The sequence below is a fragment of the Desmodus rotundus genome, chromosome 8, assembly GCF_022682495.2.
Source record: "Desmodus rotundus isolate HL8 chromosome 8, HLdesRot8A.1, whole genome shotgun sequence".
Taxonomy (NCBI): Eukaryota; Metazoa; Chordata; class Mammalia; order Chiroptera; family Phyllostomidae; genus Desmodus; species Desmodus rotundus.
Genome location: NC_071394.1, coordinates 26925258 through 26940901, shown reverse-complemented (window position 1 = coordinate 26940901; position 15644 = coordinate 26925258). Strand labels below are relative to the sequence as shown.

General features: G+C 48.1%; 1 protein-coding gene across 1 annotated transcript in view; it reads left to right on the top strand.

The window, feature by feature from the left end:
• The first annotated feature begins 13658 nt into the window (after positions 1-13658).
• The window catches only part of SNX31 (sorting nexin 31), a 48063-nt gene continuing 46077 nt past the window's right edge, over positions 13659-15644 (top strand). Inside the window, exons 1-2 of the mRNA XM_053930453.1 lie at positions 13659-13777; positions 13901-13975. Coding sequence (XP_053786428.1) covers positions 13712-13777; positions 13901-13975 — 141 coding nt within the window. The 5' untranslated portion in view covers positions 13659-13711. The remainder of the gene's footprint in view (positions 13778-13900; positions 13976-15644) is intronic.

The following is a 15644-nucleotide window of genomic DNA, read 5'->3' as shown; positions in this document are numbered from 1 at the left end:
TCGTGTTTGTCATTTATACAGCACAGCTCTCTGCATTTTTTAAATCATAGGAATAATCAATGTTAAAAATGTAAAATAATCAGCACTGAACCCATTAAAATGTAATATAATCTCCCTTTGGCATGTCTGTGAGTTTTGCATCTGCTTATGAAGATACTTTTTGTGCCTAGAATTTTTTTAAAAACTCAATGTAATATTTGGTATATAACCTGTCCAGTGGTGGTCGGTGCCAGAGAAAAATGCGGCAGGGGAAGCGTGGAGGAGGGCGCTGAGGGCTTGCACAGGAAGACACGTCTGAGAGGGTGACATTCTAGCAGAAGAAAGCAAGGGGTGGGCCCTGTGACCATCTGGGAAAAGAGCACTTCCAGCAGGAGGAACAGCAAGTACGAAGGCCTGAGAACGGGGGAGGATATGCGGCTCAGCCACGAATCCAGACTGAGCAAGGGGGAGAGCAGTAAGGCAGGAGTCAGAAAAGTAGGGGCAGTGGGTGGGCTCAGGACCTGAGCCAGAAAGAAGCTGCTGGAAAGTTGGAACAGAAGTGATAGGACCTGGCTCATAGGAGAGGATGGGGTAGAAGCAGGGGGACCAGTTTGGAGGCTAGTTTTTAAATCCAAGGGGGAGACGATGGTGGTTAAACCAGGGTGGAAGTAGGAGAAGGTGAGAAAGGATAGGAGTCTGCATGCATCTTAATGGGAGAGCCACCGGGCTTTGCCCATGGTGAGAAATGGGGTGTGAAAGAGATGAGTCAAGGCTCTCTCTAAAGTAAACACCAGCCCCTTCTACAGCTGAGTTCAAGTCCCATAAACGTCTTCAGCTGTGTTTGCACATTTTATGTATTCAATTTTAAGCATCTCAAATGCTAGACTAATAAGCATAACCTTCCTGAATACTTAATCAACTATAGAAAATCTAATGAATTAAATGAGTAGTGGCAGTGATTTGCCAGTTATCTTCAACATTACAGTATTATTAATAAACTGGGATAAATTTTATTATAGTTTTCAATTTAAAAATCTGAAGTCCACAATTGATTGATTGCTCAACTACATATTTTACATTGAAATCACGAGGCTCGCAAGGTGGAAAGTTGGATATCTCACATGCCAGGTCCTCTGAAACATAACAAACATCGTAGGTACCAACTGGTAAGTATGACACAGGTCATTTCTGAATCTAACACAAAAATATTAATGCAACGCATTTAACTGTATCATCTATAAAATTAAGTCTTAAGACTTTCCAGAGGCACAGTCACACACCCAGTAAGGAAAAAGGTGTCAGTCAGCCCAGGTGAACTGAAGTTACCTTCTCATTGACGGGGCTGAGACTGCTGATCAATCAGGTAGAGTTGTCCAGGACCCCAGTTCTGAAAATGCAGAGATCCGGGGAGAGTTTTGTGTGTGCTGCTCTTTTTAAATGATAAGCAGGAGCAAGCTGAGCCCCCACGGAAGGAAGGTTGAAGTGGGGTGGAGTCTAATACTCCACATCCCCTACAGTTGGATTACTCATTGCCTAATTTTTCTGAAATTTCCTCCTGCTTTGTCCCCAGGTTTGATGAGACAATATTTTATAGCTCTGCACCGCTTGCTTCCCTGCTTGATCAGGTCAACTGTGGGTGTGGTTCTCGACCTCGGATGCACAGTGAAACCCACTGTGGAGCTTCACCAGGGCCAAGGCTGCAGCAGCCCAGTTGTATTGGTCTGGGTGAGGTCCAGGGCTGTTATTGTAGCTGCGGTGGTCAGGTCATCCAAGGAGGTGACGTTTATGCAGAGACCCCAAGGTACAGAGAGATGGATCTATCAAATATCTGGGGGGTGAGAGATCAGCAAAAAACAAGGTTCTGAAGCAAAGGGCGGCTTGGCCCAGGAGAAAGAGGGCTGGACTGAATGGAGTGGAGGGAGGGGGTGGGGGGCAGCAGCTGATTGTGCCGCTCAGCTCGTCTGTGTGCGGACTGTGACCTCCCACCAGACTATGAGGCTCAAGTCTTTGTATCACTAGATACTACGTCAGCCCATGGAATATGCTCAGAACTATTTATTAAATAAAGGAAAAGTCAACTATGTATAGCTCCTCCATCAGCAAATTAGGAGTATCAGTATGCTGGGCTTAATTTTTCACTCCCTAGCTCCCTGTGAAGCCCAGTGGGGAGCTGTGACATTTACAGAGCTCCCTGAAGGCTTTGTTTTATAAACACGTAGTCTGCAGCCCATGAGAAGGAACGTCGGGTGGGCCACCGATTAATAACAGTGCAAGTCTTTTTCTCGGTTCTTACCGGTGAGTGGACACGATTCCCTAGAGTGCCATTATTATGTACAACTGCTTACACGCAGTCAAGAGTTACCAAAATTGGTGCTTTGTGAGAGTTTCCTGGGGACTGATTTAACATTCCGCCCAGGAGCCAGGCTTGCAGGCCCGGCTGAGAGTGCTGCCATCTCCCGCTGTGCACGCACACAGCAGAGTCAGAGTCCCTGCCAATTTTAGGTGGAAGCTGTGCTATTATTGCGCCATCACTGTTCTGTAGAGTGGCTCGTGGCTTTCCTCTGCAGTTTTTCTTGCACTTTAATGATAGCTTTCTGTTTCTTTTTATCCTTAACAATCAGGTTTGTTGTGGGTTTGTTCTGTAAGCTCTGCAGGCTGTGTTAGGGAATGCTTCATAAATCTTTTTCCATTACTTAGGTTTGAAGTTGGTGTGTGTTGGTTTTAGTGGGTAATGGTCACATTAGCCTGCTAAGCTTCCCTTCTGTAGTTAGCGCATCCCACTTTTACTTTGGGACCCCCCCCATCTCCACGGGCCCTAGTGGGGCTGTGTAACTTTGAGTCTTGTCCCCCTGCCTCCCTCCCTCCTTTCCTTTGCCCCCAGTGCGCTTGGCTAACCAAGAAGAGCACTTCTTTTCCCCATCACAGTGAGCCCTGGGTTCAGGGACGGTCCGCACCCCTTCTCCAGCACCAGGGTCCTCGCCACGAGCGGGCAGGTCAAAGCTTGTTAGGAGGGAGCAGACTGCCTCGTTCCTCTACGACAGTGGTTCTGAAAACTAATATTTCCACTTCATAAACAATTATTTTGTTATTATCCCTTTAACACACCAGAAAGGAATGCAGAAATAATACACACGTCATTAAAAAATACACCTCCTGAACCCTAATACAAAAGAGAAATAAACATCACTTATAAAAATAACACAAACACGTTTATTACAAATTAATAATGCATCCGTATGCGAATGCACGGGCACCCTACACGCGAAGAGTGACGAGAACTGGCAGCTTGCTCCAGACATGGAGAGTCACCGTAAGCGTGCCAGTGACGGACCGAGCTGTGTGCAGGTGAGCCATGCGGTGCCTCCAATACCATTAGCGACATTGCCATTACCGACGTGACATCTGGAACAGTGACATAGTGAACCGCCCTTGGCAAAGTTTGAAGCAAAGAAAAGAACAATTTTCCCTCACTTTACACATGGTCGTATTCACGAACAATTCAGTGTGCATTAAAATTGAGCAGCATATCTACCAGCAGCATATCTGAGGGGCCCCTCTGGGGACAAAGGCAGTGGACACCATCTTTGCACTCTCCGCCTGCATTCCCCAGGTCTCTGGTTTCTCCCAGAAGGGAGCTTGTACACTTGCCTGGCCCCCCAATGTTTGTATCTGCCACCCAGAGGACACCTCTAGATGACCTGACTCCAGTGGCCAGTGGGGCTAATACTTGCATGTCCCACAGAGAAAGGGCTCTTCACCAGTGACCAGCCCAGCCAGAGCAGCAGAGAGGCAATGCACGGAGGAGCCCAAGCGCTCTGTGAAAGAGGCCTGGTAGCTTATCTTCGTGGCTGCAAGCCCATGGGAAGGCTACTGAAACACACATCGAAGGCCATCTGTAATCTTCTCCAGAGGCCTCAGATAGTGGGCGCGATCTTTGCATTTCCCCTCTGCCCATGCCCTCTGGTGTTGTGTCAGAGGCACCAGAGCGTCATTTACGGCCCTGCTGTCCCCACGGATCTCACGGGCAGAAGCTGGATCCAGGCACTCGAGCCACAAGCCAAGGCTGTCCCCGCGTACCTTGGGTTTTTCAAGAACCTGCGTCTTTAAGTTCTGCCTTTTGTTTATATCTCCCGTAGGCTTCTCCACTTGTCTCTAAAGAATTCTAAGCTAACACCTGATTCCGATAGGTAGTCTATGTTCTCTCCTCACATCCAATCAGGTCACCGGGAAGCCACACAACATGCTGAGGGTGAGGAGGTGGGTCATCCCCTGCAGAGCCCCCTGCAGGGGCTGGGGGCGGGGGTGGGGAGGTAACGTGTGTTGCAGTTGGTTTAATCAGAGGTCACACAAGAGAGGACGTGAAGACAGCAATGCATTCAGCACAGCGTCTGGGCCTACATCTGGGCTCAGTAAATGTTTCCCTTCCCTCTTTGCCACTTTGCTCTCACTGAGCTGTTAACCACTTCTGCCGTGCAAAAGTCCATAGATCTCTGGGACTGGAATTTTAATCAGAAATGCTGGCAAAGCATCAAACGATAGGGGGTCTTAGAGGTTATCTAGTCCATCTGTCCAGCCCCCTCATACATTTTATCTTTAATTTGTAAATATCAGTATTTTTTATCAAGGTTTGAGTGGCAGACAGTTAGTTAAAGAGTGAACTAATTAACTCTGCTAGGATCAGGAATACAAGCACTGGCTGAGAGGCGGTCTTTTTCTGTATCTGGCTGGTCACCTCCACGTCACCATATCCTTGCCTGTGAGGCCACCCCTTACTCTTCCGGGATTAGGCACTCTCTCCTGACCTCTCACTACAGAAAACGAGCATCTGCCCCGTGATTTTGCAGGTTGGGAAGCTAAAGCGAGTCAAGCTCAGTGATTTTTCCAAGCCTTGCCTGAGCCAAAACATCTGAAGATGAAGCCAGAGACCTTGCAATCTTTGAAACACCTTACATTTTTTTTCACACTAAACGCGAGTGTAGGAGGCAGTGCTCCGGCAGCTGCAGGGCTTTCGAGGCAGAAGCTCAGCATTTAAATCCTGGCCGCGATTTTTTGGCTCTGTCGCCTTGAGCACATCTTTTCTTGTGCCTCAGTTTCCTTAACTCTAAAATGGGTACATTTATTCCTATAGCGTGGGATGACTTGGTCAAGTGCTGTACAAAGATGACAATGATTGTGAGTCCCCGCTATAAAAGCTTGGGCCCAGTGGCTGACTTCTCGGGGCCTCATTTTCCTCATTAGCGAAAGGGGTCTCCCTGCTCCTGACTTGCTCACCCCCCCCCGTTCTCCACTCCAGTTTGATGGCCTTATTTCTGTTTTCCAAGAGAACTCGAGGCTTTTTCCTACTTGCTGTCTATCTGCCTTAAACACTCCTCTTTCTAACCCTCAACACAGGTGCTTGATCTGGCTAAGCCCTACTCACCCTTCAGGCCTCAGTTAAATGTCCCTGGTCCAGATAAGCCGTCCCTGTGCCCCTAACTCAGGGCAGCTCCCCTGACCCACACCCTGAACCCAGCACATGCTCTGCGCTCTGCACTCTATGCTTTTCCTCCATAGCATGGCTCACACTTGGAGTCTACTCCAGTTGTGTTCGTTCTTGCTGAAAGTCTGCCTTCCCCATGAGACCGTATGAGCATCGGAACATTTGGCACGTCCACCGCAGTACCCACAGCCCAGGTACAGGGCCAGAAACATGCGAGATATTCATACCCACTCTCTTGCCTCTAGGCTGAATACCAGTCCACCTTGCTTGACAAGCTCACTGCTGGACCCACCAGCTCACCCTTGTTCTTACAACTCCCTGACGAGAGATGCAGAAGAGCTGGTTGTCCTCAAGTTCATGTTGACTTACTAAAATCAAGGTCTGATAGCTGCACAGTAAGACAGGCTCAGCAGGTGGGACGAACCCAGGCATGTTATTATTTACAGTGAGTGCTGGCACGGCTAGTAATGCCCCTTCTCCCCAGCTGTGGAGCTGCGGCTCTTGTTTCTGTGAAAGAAGCAAAGTCTTTATACAAACCCTTCCACACCAGGGTTACAAGTGGCAGGAGAGCCCTGCTCCGCTCCAGAGCTGTGGGGCACAGCTGCCATTCACACAGTGTCCTCAGAACTGAGAAAGAAGAGGAGGAGTCAAAAAGAATCAAAATCAAACAAAATAACCTTTCTGAAAAGGCAGTCCTCAAAAGCCCTGTGCACTCAGAAAAGGGGTGGTTGAGTCATTTCCAGTTGTGCTGTTGAGAAAAGATGGATTTTCTCTTTCAAAACTCTCAAATACAAAGATACTACTCAATGACAATCATATGTTCCTAATTGACACTGATTTATTTTCGATAGTTGAGGCAGAAATTTCTAATGCTGAACAAATTCATACCTAGAAATGTTCTCTATCCTGTGAACAGCTGAAATGGATGTTATAAGGGGACTTAAACATGGGGTAGGACAGTTCAGAGGACAAACGGTGGCAGTTAGTAAGGGCTTGGGTACTGCAAACCCATGGCACAACTGCCATGTCCCCAGGCTCGCCCATGACAGGCATTGCTAAGTGATCACGGCAGTTTGGCAGGACAGTTGAGAATGTCGGCTCCAAAACTGCACTGTCTGGGTTTGAATCCTGGCTCTGCCGTTGAACAGCTGCACGGCCTTGGGCAGTTTACTGAGCCACGCTGCGCTTCAGTCAGCTCATCAATGAAGGGCAGAGGGGTGCCTCCCTCACGTCGTAACATTGAGGGTGACTGAGATTTTGTATATAAAAAGCACTTGGAAGCATGTTTGGCCCAAGTAAGTACTCAAGAAATAACACGCTCTCACCCTGACTGGTGTGGCTCAGTGGATTGAGCGCTGGCCTGCGAACCAAAGGGTCGGTGGTTTGATTCCCAGTCAGGGCACATGCCTGAGTTGCGGGCCGGGTCCCTGGTTCGGGGTGTGTGAGAGGCAACCAGTCAATGTGTCTCTCACACATCAAAGTTTCTCTCCCTCGCTTTCTTCCTCCCTTCCCATTTCTCTGGAAATGAATAAATAAAATCTTTATAAAAAAAAGAAGTAATAAGCTGTCAAGACAAAAACTAGACACCACCCAAATGCCCATCAATAAGAGAATTGGTAAACTGTGATGTATACATACAATGGGTACTACTCAGCAATGAAAAGGAAAAAGGCTACTAACATACACAACGACCTGGATGAATCTCAGAATAAAGTTGCTGAGTGAACAAAAGCTAGACCAAAAAAGTATATTTAGCACATGATTCCATTAACACAGAACTCTTGAAAGCTCAATCTGATCCATAGTGACAGAAGGCACATCGGTAGCTGCCTGTGAAGGGGAGGCAGGGAGAGACAGGAGGGGAGAGATTGCCAAGGGGCGCGAGGACACTTTTACAGGCTTTGGATATGTTTACTATCTCAATTGTGGTGATGGTTTCACGAGAATGCACGTATGTCAAACTTTATGCAGGCTTTAAATAGGGGTGAATATTGTATGTATGTCAATTATACCTCAATTAAACTGTTTAAGAAAAAAAAATATCAGCCATGAGTATTACCTCATCCTTGTTAACACTACTGAATTAGAGTCAACACTCAATTCTAGTCGTATGTGGTTTGCCCTGGTTAAGAAGAACCTTTTGATTCTCTCCCACTCACGAGAACTTACGATTCTATAACTGACTAGTCCTCTGAAACTCTCTGAGCCTCAGTGTGTTTCATCAGCAATATGGACATTGTAATAGCTGCCTGTCTTCCTAGACTGTCGTGAAGGTTGAAGGTGAGAGATCATCCAAGTGCTTCACACTGACGGTGAGGGGCGAGCAAGGGGGGTGGTGCCCGATGTATGAGTTCAAATACTCGTGTTTTCCAGCAGAACTTGGTACTAAGTGCCTCTTAAGGCAGCCCCTCTACAAAATTATTCAGATTCATGATTTGGGGGGGAATACCCTTGTTAGCTTATTTTTCTGGTTAACCATCCAGGTTTGTGGAGAGAAGGGATCGAGGGCACCAGAGTCTGAGGGACGCAGGCCAGGCCACTTGGAGAGACGGGCCAGCGTTAGCACGGAGCGCTGTTACACGGGAACTTCCCAGGCAGCAAGTCCGCCACCCATAGAAGCTTCTTCCTTCTGCCCAGAGGCCCTTGCCCTTCAGAGAGTCAAAGCCTGATGCTGCGTGGCTAGCTGGGCCTGGCTTAATCTTTTGGGTAAAAATGATACAGTATCATTCTAGAGAGCCTGCAAGGGTGGTCGCAGGAAAACAACATAAAAGACCTCATTTGGGGGGTTGGAGGAAATTTACAAACCCAGAGTAAAAAGGACTAGAAAGATACAAACTAAAATTGTACCAAATGTGAGCCAAGAGGTACAAACCAAATCACTATCCGTAGTTATTTTTAGACCTGGAGTTGGGACAGCTTTTCACTTTCTTCTCTTGGCTTATCTGTATTTTCTAAACTTTCTACATTGAGTGGCTATTGTTTTTGCAATAAGAAAACAAAAACAATACAAGAATGAAAACCCAAAACCGAAGTATTTCTGGTTTGGAATTGTTACCTTTGCTCAAAAAAGCAGGAAACATTCTCATTACTTCTGACCAATAAAGATAATCATCAGCTGCAAATAAAGAGAAAGATAAAATGCCTCCAGCCTGTGAATGATCTGCCAGCTCAGACATCTGTCTCTGAGAGCTGTGTCACGGGGTGGCCTCAGGAAGGTCCTGCTGTGCCCCGTGACATACTAACAGAAAGGACGGTGACGCCCCCAAGCCTCTTTATGTCCTTTATCGCTAGATCTTGCTCTGTAATCCATACATGAATATAAACTGTCAAACCAACATGTTTTCTGCCTGCCCACTCAGCTCGAACCCAGTTGTGCTCTACCCTGACCCCCCAGCCTATCAGCCAATGGGCCCAGAGCAGCCACACCAAGAGTGGCGAAACAGCTGTCACTGGTTCATGGCCCTCTCTGCTCAACTGACAGACCCGGATTCACTGCAAAGAACCTCTTAGCAGTGTGGCGATCCCCAGAAGCTTCTCCTGTGGGCTCACACGGAGCCCACTCCAGCTGTGCCCCACTATGCAGTCTCATGCCTTCTGCAGCGTCCACAGCAGAACCCAAGCAGTCGAATTTTGCATCCTGGCGGTGGGATTCACCGCCTATGTCACCGTGAGTGAGATACTGAACTCTGCATCTCACTTTCCTTATCGGTAAAATGGGCAAAATACTATCTATTTCATAGGGCTGTTGTGAGGATCGAGTGAATTAATATAGCATAGCGCCCTGAACACTGCCCGGCACACAGTGAGTGCTCCCTGCCCGTTATCTGTTGTCTTCGTTACTGGCCCATGCCTCTGCTCAGCTTTCGAGCAGCCACTTGCTGTCTGTCCGTAGGTTCCTAGCAGCACATGAAACAAATCTTCATTGTACATATGGATTAAAAAGACTGAATAAAATCCCAGGCGATGTTTCACAGACTTTAGTTTTATCCCAGCAAGCTGCTTGGGTGAAGTTCTTAATGCAGCTTCCCTGGGAGGCATTTTTCCAAGACTAGACCTCAACTCTTGTAGAGCCAGCTGGAGTCAAATCTCAGCCCTCAAAATTCCAGGAGCTGTGAGTGGCTCTTACCCTCCAGTAGCTTTCATACCCGGGAGTTTTAAAGCAAGATGCTCAGGCTCCACCCCAAACCAATTGAATGTGTTCCTTTTAAAGCTCCCAGGTGATTCCGGGGTGCAGCCGAGGCTGAGAAGCACCGCCTATACCTAAACCAAATGCCACAATCGTAATAGATCACAGGTGGTAGCTAGTATGTGGTCCTGTGTAAGGACATAAGCAGATGTTACTAAACTGGTAACACTGGGGACAAAAATGTCTCAGGAAAGGGAGCCTTAAAGATGTCAAAGCTCCATGGTATCCCTTCCCTTTTCGGAAAGACACTTGGTTTGGGGGATCCCCAGGTAGTACTGCTTGTGTTCTTGTAATTTACAGGTCCTTCCTGCTCGAAAAAATCCCGTCCTGCTCTCAGTGAGAACTCCACAGTGGGTCCATATGCAGAGACAGACAAAGGCACATCAGAGCCTCAGAGCTGTGGCCCCAGCCGGAGTCACTCAGTGTCTCACCGAGGAGAGGGAGCAGCCCGACCTCCAGCATGCACTGACGGTGAGGCGGGAAGCCTGCTGTGAAGCACAGCGCAGGAGACTATGGAGAATCTCTGAAGAGGAAGGGGCGCCCCCAGAAGAGGCCATTAGGGAGGAATGGAGGTGTGTGTCCTTTGGAAAGGTCCTTAACCCCACTGTGCTTCTGTTTCTTCAAATGTCCTTAATCTTCAGGGTCACTGTGAAGATTAAATGAATTAGTATAATACTTTAAAGTAGACAGTGGTTGGCATTGACAAAACCCTTACAGGGTGAGCTGTGCTTAGTATTATTGTCATCAGTATAATTATTAAGCAGGTTTCTGATCTATTAATAAAAATGTATTTTTTAAAAGGAAAAATATTGGTGTAGCTCAGTGAATTGAGCACGGGCCTGCGAACCAAAGAGTTGCTGGTTCGATTCCCATTCAGGGCACATGCCTGGGTTACAGGCTAGGTCCTCAGTAGGGGGCGTGTGAGAAACAACCACACACTGATGTTTCCTTCTCTTTCTCCTTCCCTTTCCCTCTCTCTAAAAATAAATAAACAAAATCATTTTTAAAAAGGAAAAATATTTAGTAGTTAAAAAATAGTAGAACAGGGTTACAAATACAGTTAACTCTTGAATAGCAAGTGTGGGGCTAGGGGTACCAACCCATCCCATCTCACTGTTGAAAATCCGGGTATAATCTAAGTCAGCCCTCTGAATACTGGGGTTCCCAACCTCACATCCAAAATACAGTTGACCCTTGAACAAGGGTCAGATCAGGATGCTCTGCTTTGTTGCCCTGAAGACTCAGATCCCAGAGCCTACCTGATTAGCTTCTGCTCCATGGGACACTCAGGGGTGCTCCGGGCCTTGGTACAGAGTGGCCCCCCCAGGTCAGGGATGGCCCACAGACAGGGGGAAAACCCTAAAGCCCATCGCCCCTGGACTGAAAATCCCTTTAAAGTGAGTATAGCTATTAACACAATTTCATAGAGGAAAAGAGGTCAGTTTAAGAGTCCACTAACTTGCTCGAGGCTTCTTAACTAGATGTCACTGAGCTGGGATACAAATTTCTGTTGCCATTTTCTTAGTCACTACATTATACCACCTTCCGAACTCAAGGCTCTAAGAATCAGTCCATTTTCTGTAAAACCAGACTGTCAATGGTTCCTCGCTCAGTTACAGGGGAAATTCAATGGCATAATGTACACCAGAGCCTGGCACACAGTGAGCTTGCAGGAAAGAATGGGTGTTCAGCAAGCGCTGGTTCTTCTACCCTACTCTCAGATTCCCATTTCAGGCATTCAGCTCTCACCCAGCGATGACTTGCATTTTAAAGGACTTTCGGTGATTCTGATTAGATCCACTCTCTGGTCCTGTTAGTCACTGTTGGATGTTGCTGTTTTTTTTTTTTTTAAATCCTCATCCAAGGACATGCTCATTGATTTTAGGGAGAGGGGAAAGGAGGGAGAGAAATATCGATGTGAAAGAAACATCAATCAGTTGCCTCTTGCACGCGATGCACCCAGACCAGGACAGAACCCACAACCTAGGCATGTGCCCTGACGGGGTGGTGACCTTTTGGTTTATAGGACAACCCTTCAACCAACTGAGTCACAGGGGCCAGGGTCGGATGTTGCTCTTAATGTTGACCTGGAAGAGTCATGGGAGGATGAGAGGACGGGAGGAAGCAGGGAGACAGCCCAGTGCCGGCCTTGTGTGGACACACGGTACTGCTGTTCCCCCCACCTCCACTCTGCCCCAGTGGCCATGGCAAGGTGAGGGCGATTTTGTCCTGATTTAACTAAAATAAGAGAATTAGTAGGATTACTTTCCACAGTGACCAAAAGTGAGAGACTGTTGAAAGAACTTGGGATGCTTAGTCCAGAGAACAAAGGGTTTATGTGAACCCAGGTAACTGGGTGCTGTCACCTATTTAAAACCACGGGTTCTTGGAGATCGAGAGAGGGAGGCCCAAGCCACTTCCATTGAACAAGATTTCTGGTGTATTAATGGAAAAAAATGTATTTTTTAAAAGGAAAAATATTTAATAGTTAAAAAATACTGCCATGGCTGGCATGACTCAGTAGATTGAGTGCCAGCCTGGGAATCAAAAAGTCGCTGGTTCAATTCCTGGTCAGGGCACATGTCTGGGTGCGGGCCAGGTCCCCAGTTGGGAGAGTGCAAGATGCAACCAATGGATGTTTCTTGGAGAAACATTGGTTTCTCCAACCAATGTTTCCTTCTCTGTCTTTCTCCCTCCTTCCTTCCCTTCTCTCTAAAAATAAATAAATAAATCTTTAAAAAATACCAGAGCAGGGTTATAAGTACAGTTGACTCTGGAACAGGAAGCGTGGGGTTAGGGGTGCCAACTCACCCCACCTCACAGTTGAAAATCCGGGTACACTTTAAGTCAGCCCTCTGAATAGTGGGGTTCCCAACCTCACATCCAAAATACAGTTGACCCTTGAACCAGGCAGGTTTGAACTGCATTGGTCCACTTACGGTGGGTTTTAAAAATCCTTAAGTGTTACATTTAACCAATGTTAACACAAAATACTGTGGTAATCATAGAATGCTCACTAGATATATGTATTTTTTTTTAAAAAAATCTTAATTCATATTGCACTGCAGGCAGTGTTGGCAGGTAATAGGAGACAAACTTTTTTCAACTTTGTCAAGGTAAAGACAACGCCAACAGTTGTCGTTTGAGGGTGGGTCTCCATGTGATCTCTGTCTCTGCCTTTGTGGGTAGAGCCATCCTAAGGGAGAGAGGACATTCTACAAGCCACAGAGGTCAGAACGGGGCCCCGGCGTGCATCCTTGCAGAAGGCCGGTTTCTCTTCAGCCGTGCACCTCGGACCGATACCCGCCTGCAAACAGTCCGACCCTGAATTTGGGGGCAGAACGGAAAGTAGTGAATTAGTACTCTTTTACATGTATTTAGGATATCTATGCAGCTGGAGCAATGATTTTTAACGCGTGTGGGTTCAAGGAACCCTCTGAAAATCAGATAAAAAAAACCCTGGACCTTCTTTCCAGAAGAATTCTGTCTCCTCACCCACTCACCCACAGTCACCGCCCCCCCCCCCCCCCCCCCCCCCCCGCAGTCGCCAGACTCCAGGGTTGAAACCTCTGGCTGGAGGAATTCTCTGGCACTCTCTAAGACGTCTCTGTACCCTGAATTCCGTCCCAGGCCCTGCCTGGCACGTGGGAGCCCTGCCCCGGGTGCAGGCTGCCCCCCGAGGTGGGGGATTGAGGGGTACGGTGCTCGGCTCTCGACCACAGACTTGCTCCACCCTCCACTGGTCCACGGACCTGAGAGGCACCGCCAGAGCGGGGCGGGTACCAGGAGGAGGCACTGCCCAGCCCCCCCTCTCCCCAACCCCCGGCCCCACCTGTGGACGCCTGGGGCTAGGGGTAAGCGGGAACCGAGCCCCGCCCAGGACGGCGTGGCCATCCTGGGTGTGTCCACCGCTCCGGGGCTCAGAGCCTAGGACGCGTCGCCGCAGGTCGGGCTCCTGGCTGTTGGCGGAGCCCAGACTCCGGGACCGTACCAGCACCGCAGGTCAGGCTTCTCCGCGCCAACCCCAACCGAGACTCGCGGACCGCGCCTCCGCCGCCACGCGAGCCATGAAAACGCACTTCTGTATCCCGGTGTCCCAGCAGCGGCCGGACGCGCTGGGGGGCCGCTACACGGTGCGCCGGGGCGGGGGCCGGGGGCCCGGGGCCGGGTTCCGCCGGGCAGGGAGGGGGCGTGCCTCGGCGGGGGCTCACCTGCTCGCTGGGCTAATCCGAGACTGGACCTCTCCGTGTTTGCAGCTCTACTCCGTGTACTTGGACGGGTTCCTCTTCTGCAGGGTGCGCTACAGCCAGCTGCATCGTTGGAACGAACAGGTGAGCGGGTCCGAGGCGGGTACGTCTCTTAAAAAGTCCATTTTTCAAGGTATGATTAAGTATCTTTAAATCAACAAAAACCAGCCATAACATTCATTTGCGGGGTCACCTTTGAATTATCGGCCCCTGGTATGCAGTCTGCCACCCGGTGGGTCCTCTGCAGTGATTGTCGGGTCCCTGGATGAGGAAGGGCATAGGGTTAGACTTCTGAAAGGTGGGAAGCTACTTGTGACTGAAACATGTTTGGAGGGTTGGGGAGACTGCAGACGGAGATCTCGAAGGAAAAGAAAGGATAGGTAGGTGTTTTAAGTGTTTGAAGGAGGAAGTTGAGGTATCATCTCCTGCCCACCCCCCTTGTCTGTCTTCCTGCAAGTGAGGTGGGACTGGGGAGGAAGCCCTTACAAGGTGGTAAGCAGGAGGCAGCAGGAAGGAGCAGGGAGATTGTGGAATTGAGTGACCACTTCCTGGCTCACCTCTTTTCTTACCTTCAGTTTTCTCATTAGAAATAATAAGTAGCCCTAGCCCGGTGGCTTCTTTGCTTGGAGTGTTGTCCCGTTCACCAAAAGGTTGTGAGTTCAATCCCTGGTCAGGTGCATATGGAAGGCAACCAATCAATTTCTCTCTCTCTCTCACTCCCCCCCTCTCTAAAATCAGTAAACATATCCTTGGATGAGGATTTTAATCCCGTGAGCTGGGATTACAGTTAGCCCCATTTACCAGATGAGAAAACTGAGACACAACTTGGCCAAAGTCATACTGCTGGTAAGTGTTAGAAGCAGGATTTGGTTTCTAGAACCTGCTCAGACCCATTCCAGTCTGTGTGGGTTTTTTTTTTTTTTTTAAACCAAAGTTAACAAAATAAATTGTATCAATAAAACAATTGAGTCAAATCCTCAAGCTCTACACTACCGTGCTTTTCTCTATTTTGGAATAACTTAACGACATTCCCCGATTTGGAATGTTCAGTGTGATGAATCTTGGTAAATATGTACAATTACCACCACCGTAATCAGGACAGAGAGCAGTTCCTATATTCTAAAAGTTCTTTTGTCTCCTTCACCCTTGATCCCCTCCCTCCACCTCTGGCCCCAGGCAACCAAGATCTGCTTTCTGTCATCAGAGTTCCAGGCACAGGATCTAATTCCAGCTCATTACTCCCATTTTTTAGATAGTCTGAGTACAGTCGGCAGATTTGGCAAATGAAAATACAGTATCCCCAGTGAATTTCAGATAAACGACATACACCTTTTTAGTATAAGTATGTCCCAAGCAATATTTGGGACATCATTGGACATTCGGTATTTTGCCTGGCAGCCCTAAGTCTGAGACCAAAAGTTTGAGTGACCTCTTCTAGCCGCTTCTCATCTAGATTTTATTTTTCCTATTCCACAGAAGACATGAACCAGCTCAGAATTTTTTTTCAAAGATTTTATTTACCTAATTTTTAGAGAGAGGAGAAGGGAGGGAGAGAAATATCAATGTGTGGTTGTCTCTGACATGGCCCCCATTAGGGACCTGGCCCTCAACACAGGCATGTGCCCTGACTGGGAATCCAGCCGGCAACCTTTTGGTCCGCAGCCCGCACTCAATCTACTGAGCTACACCAGCCAGAGCTGGCTCAGGATTCTTAATCTGCTTTAATACAAAGCACTATAAAGAGGGAAATAAT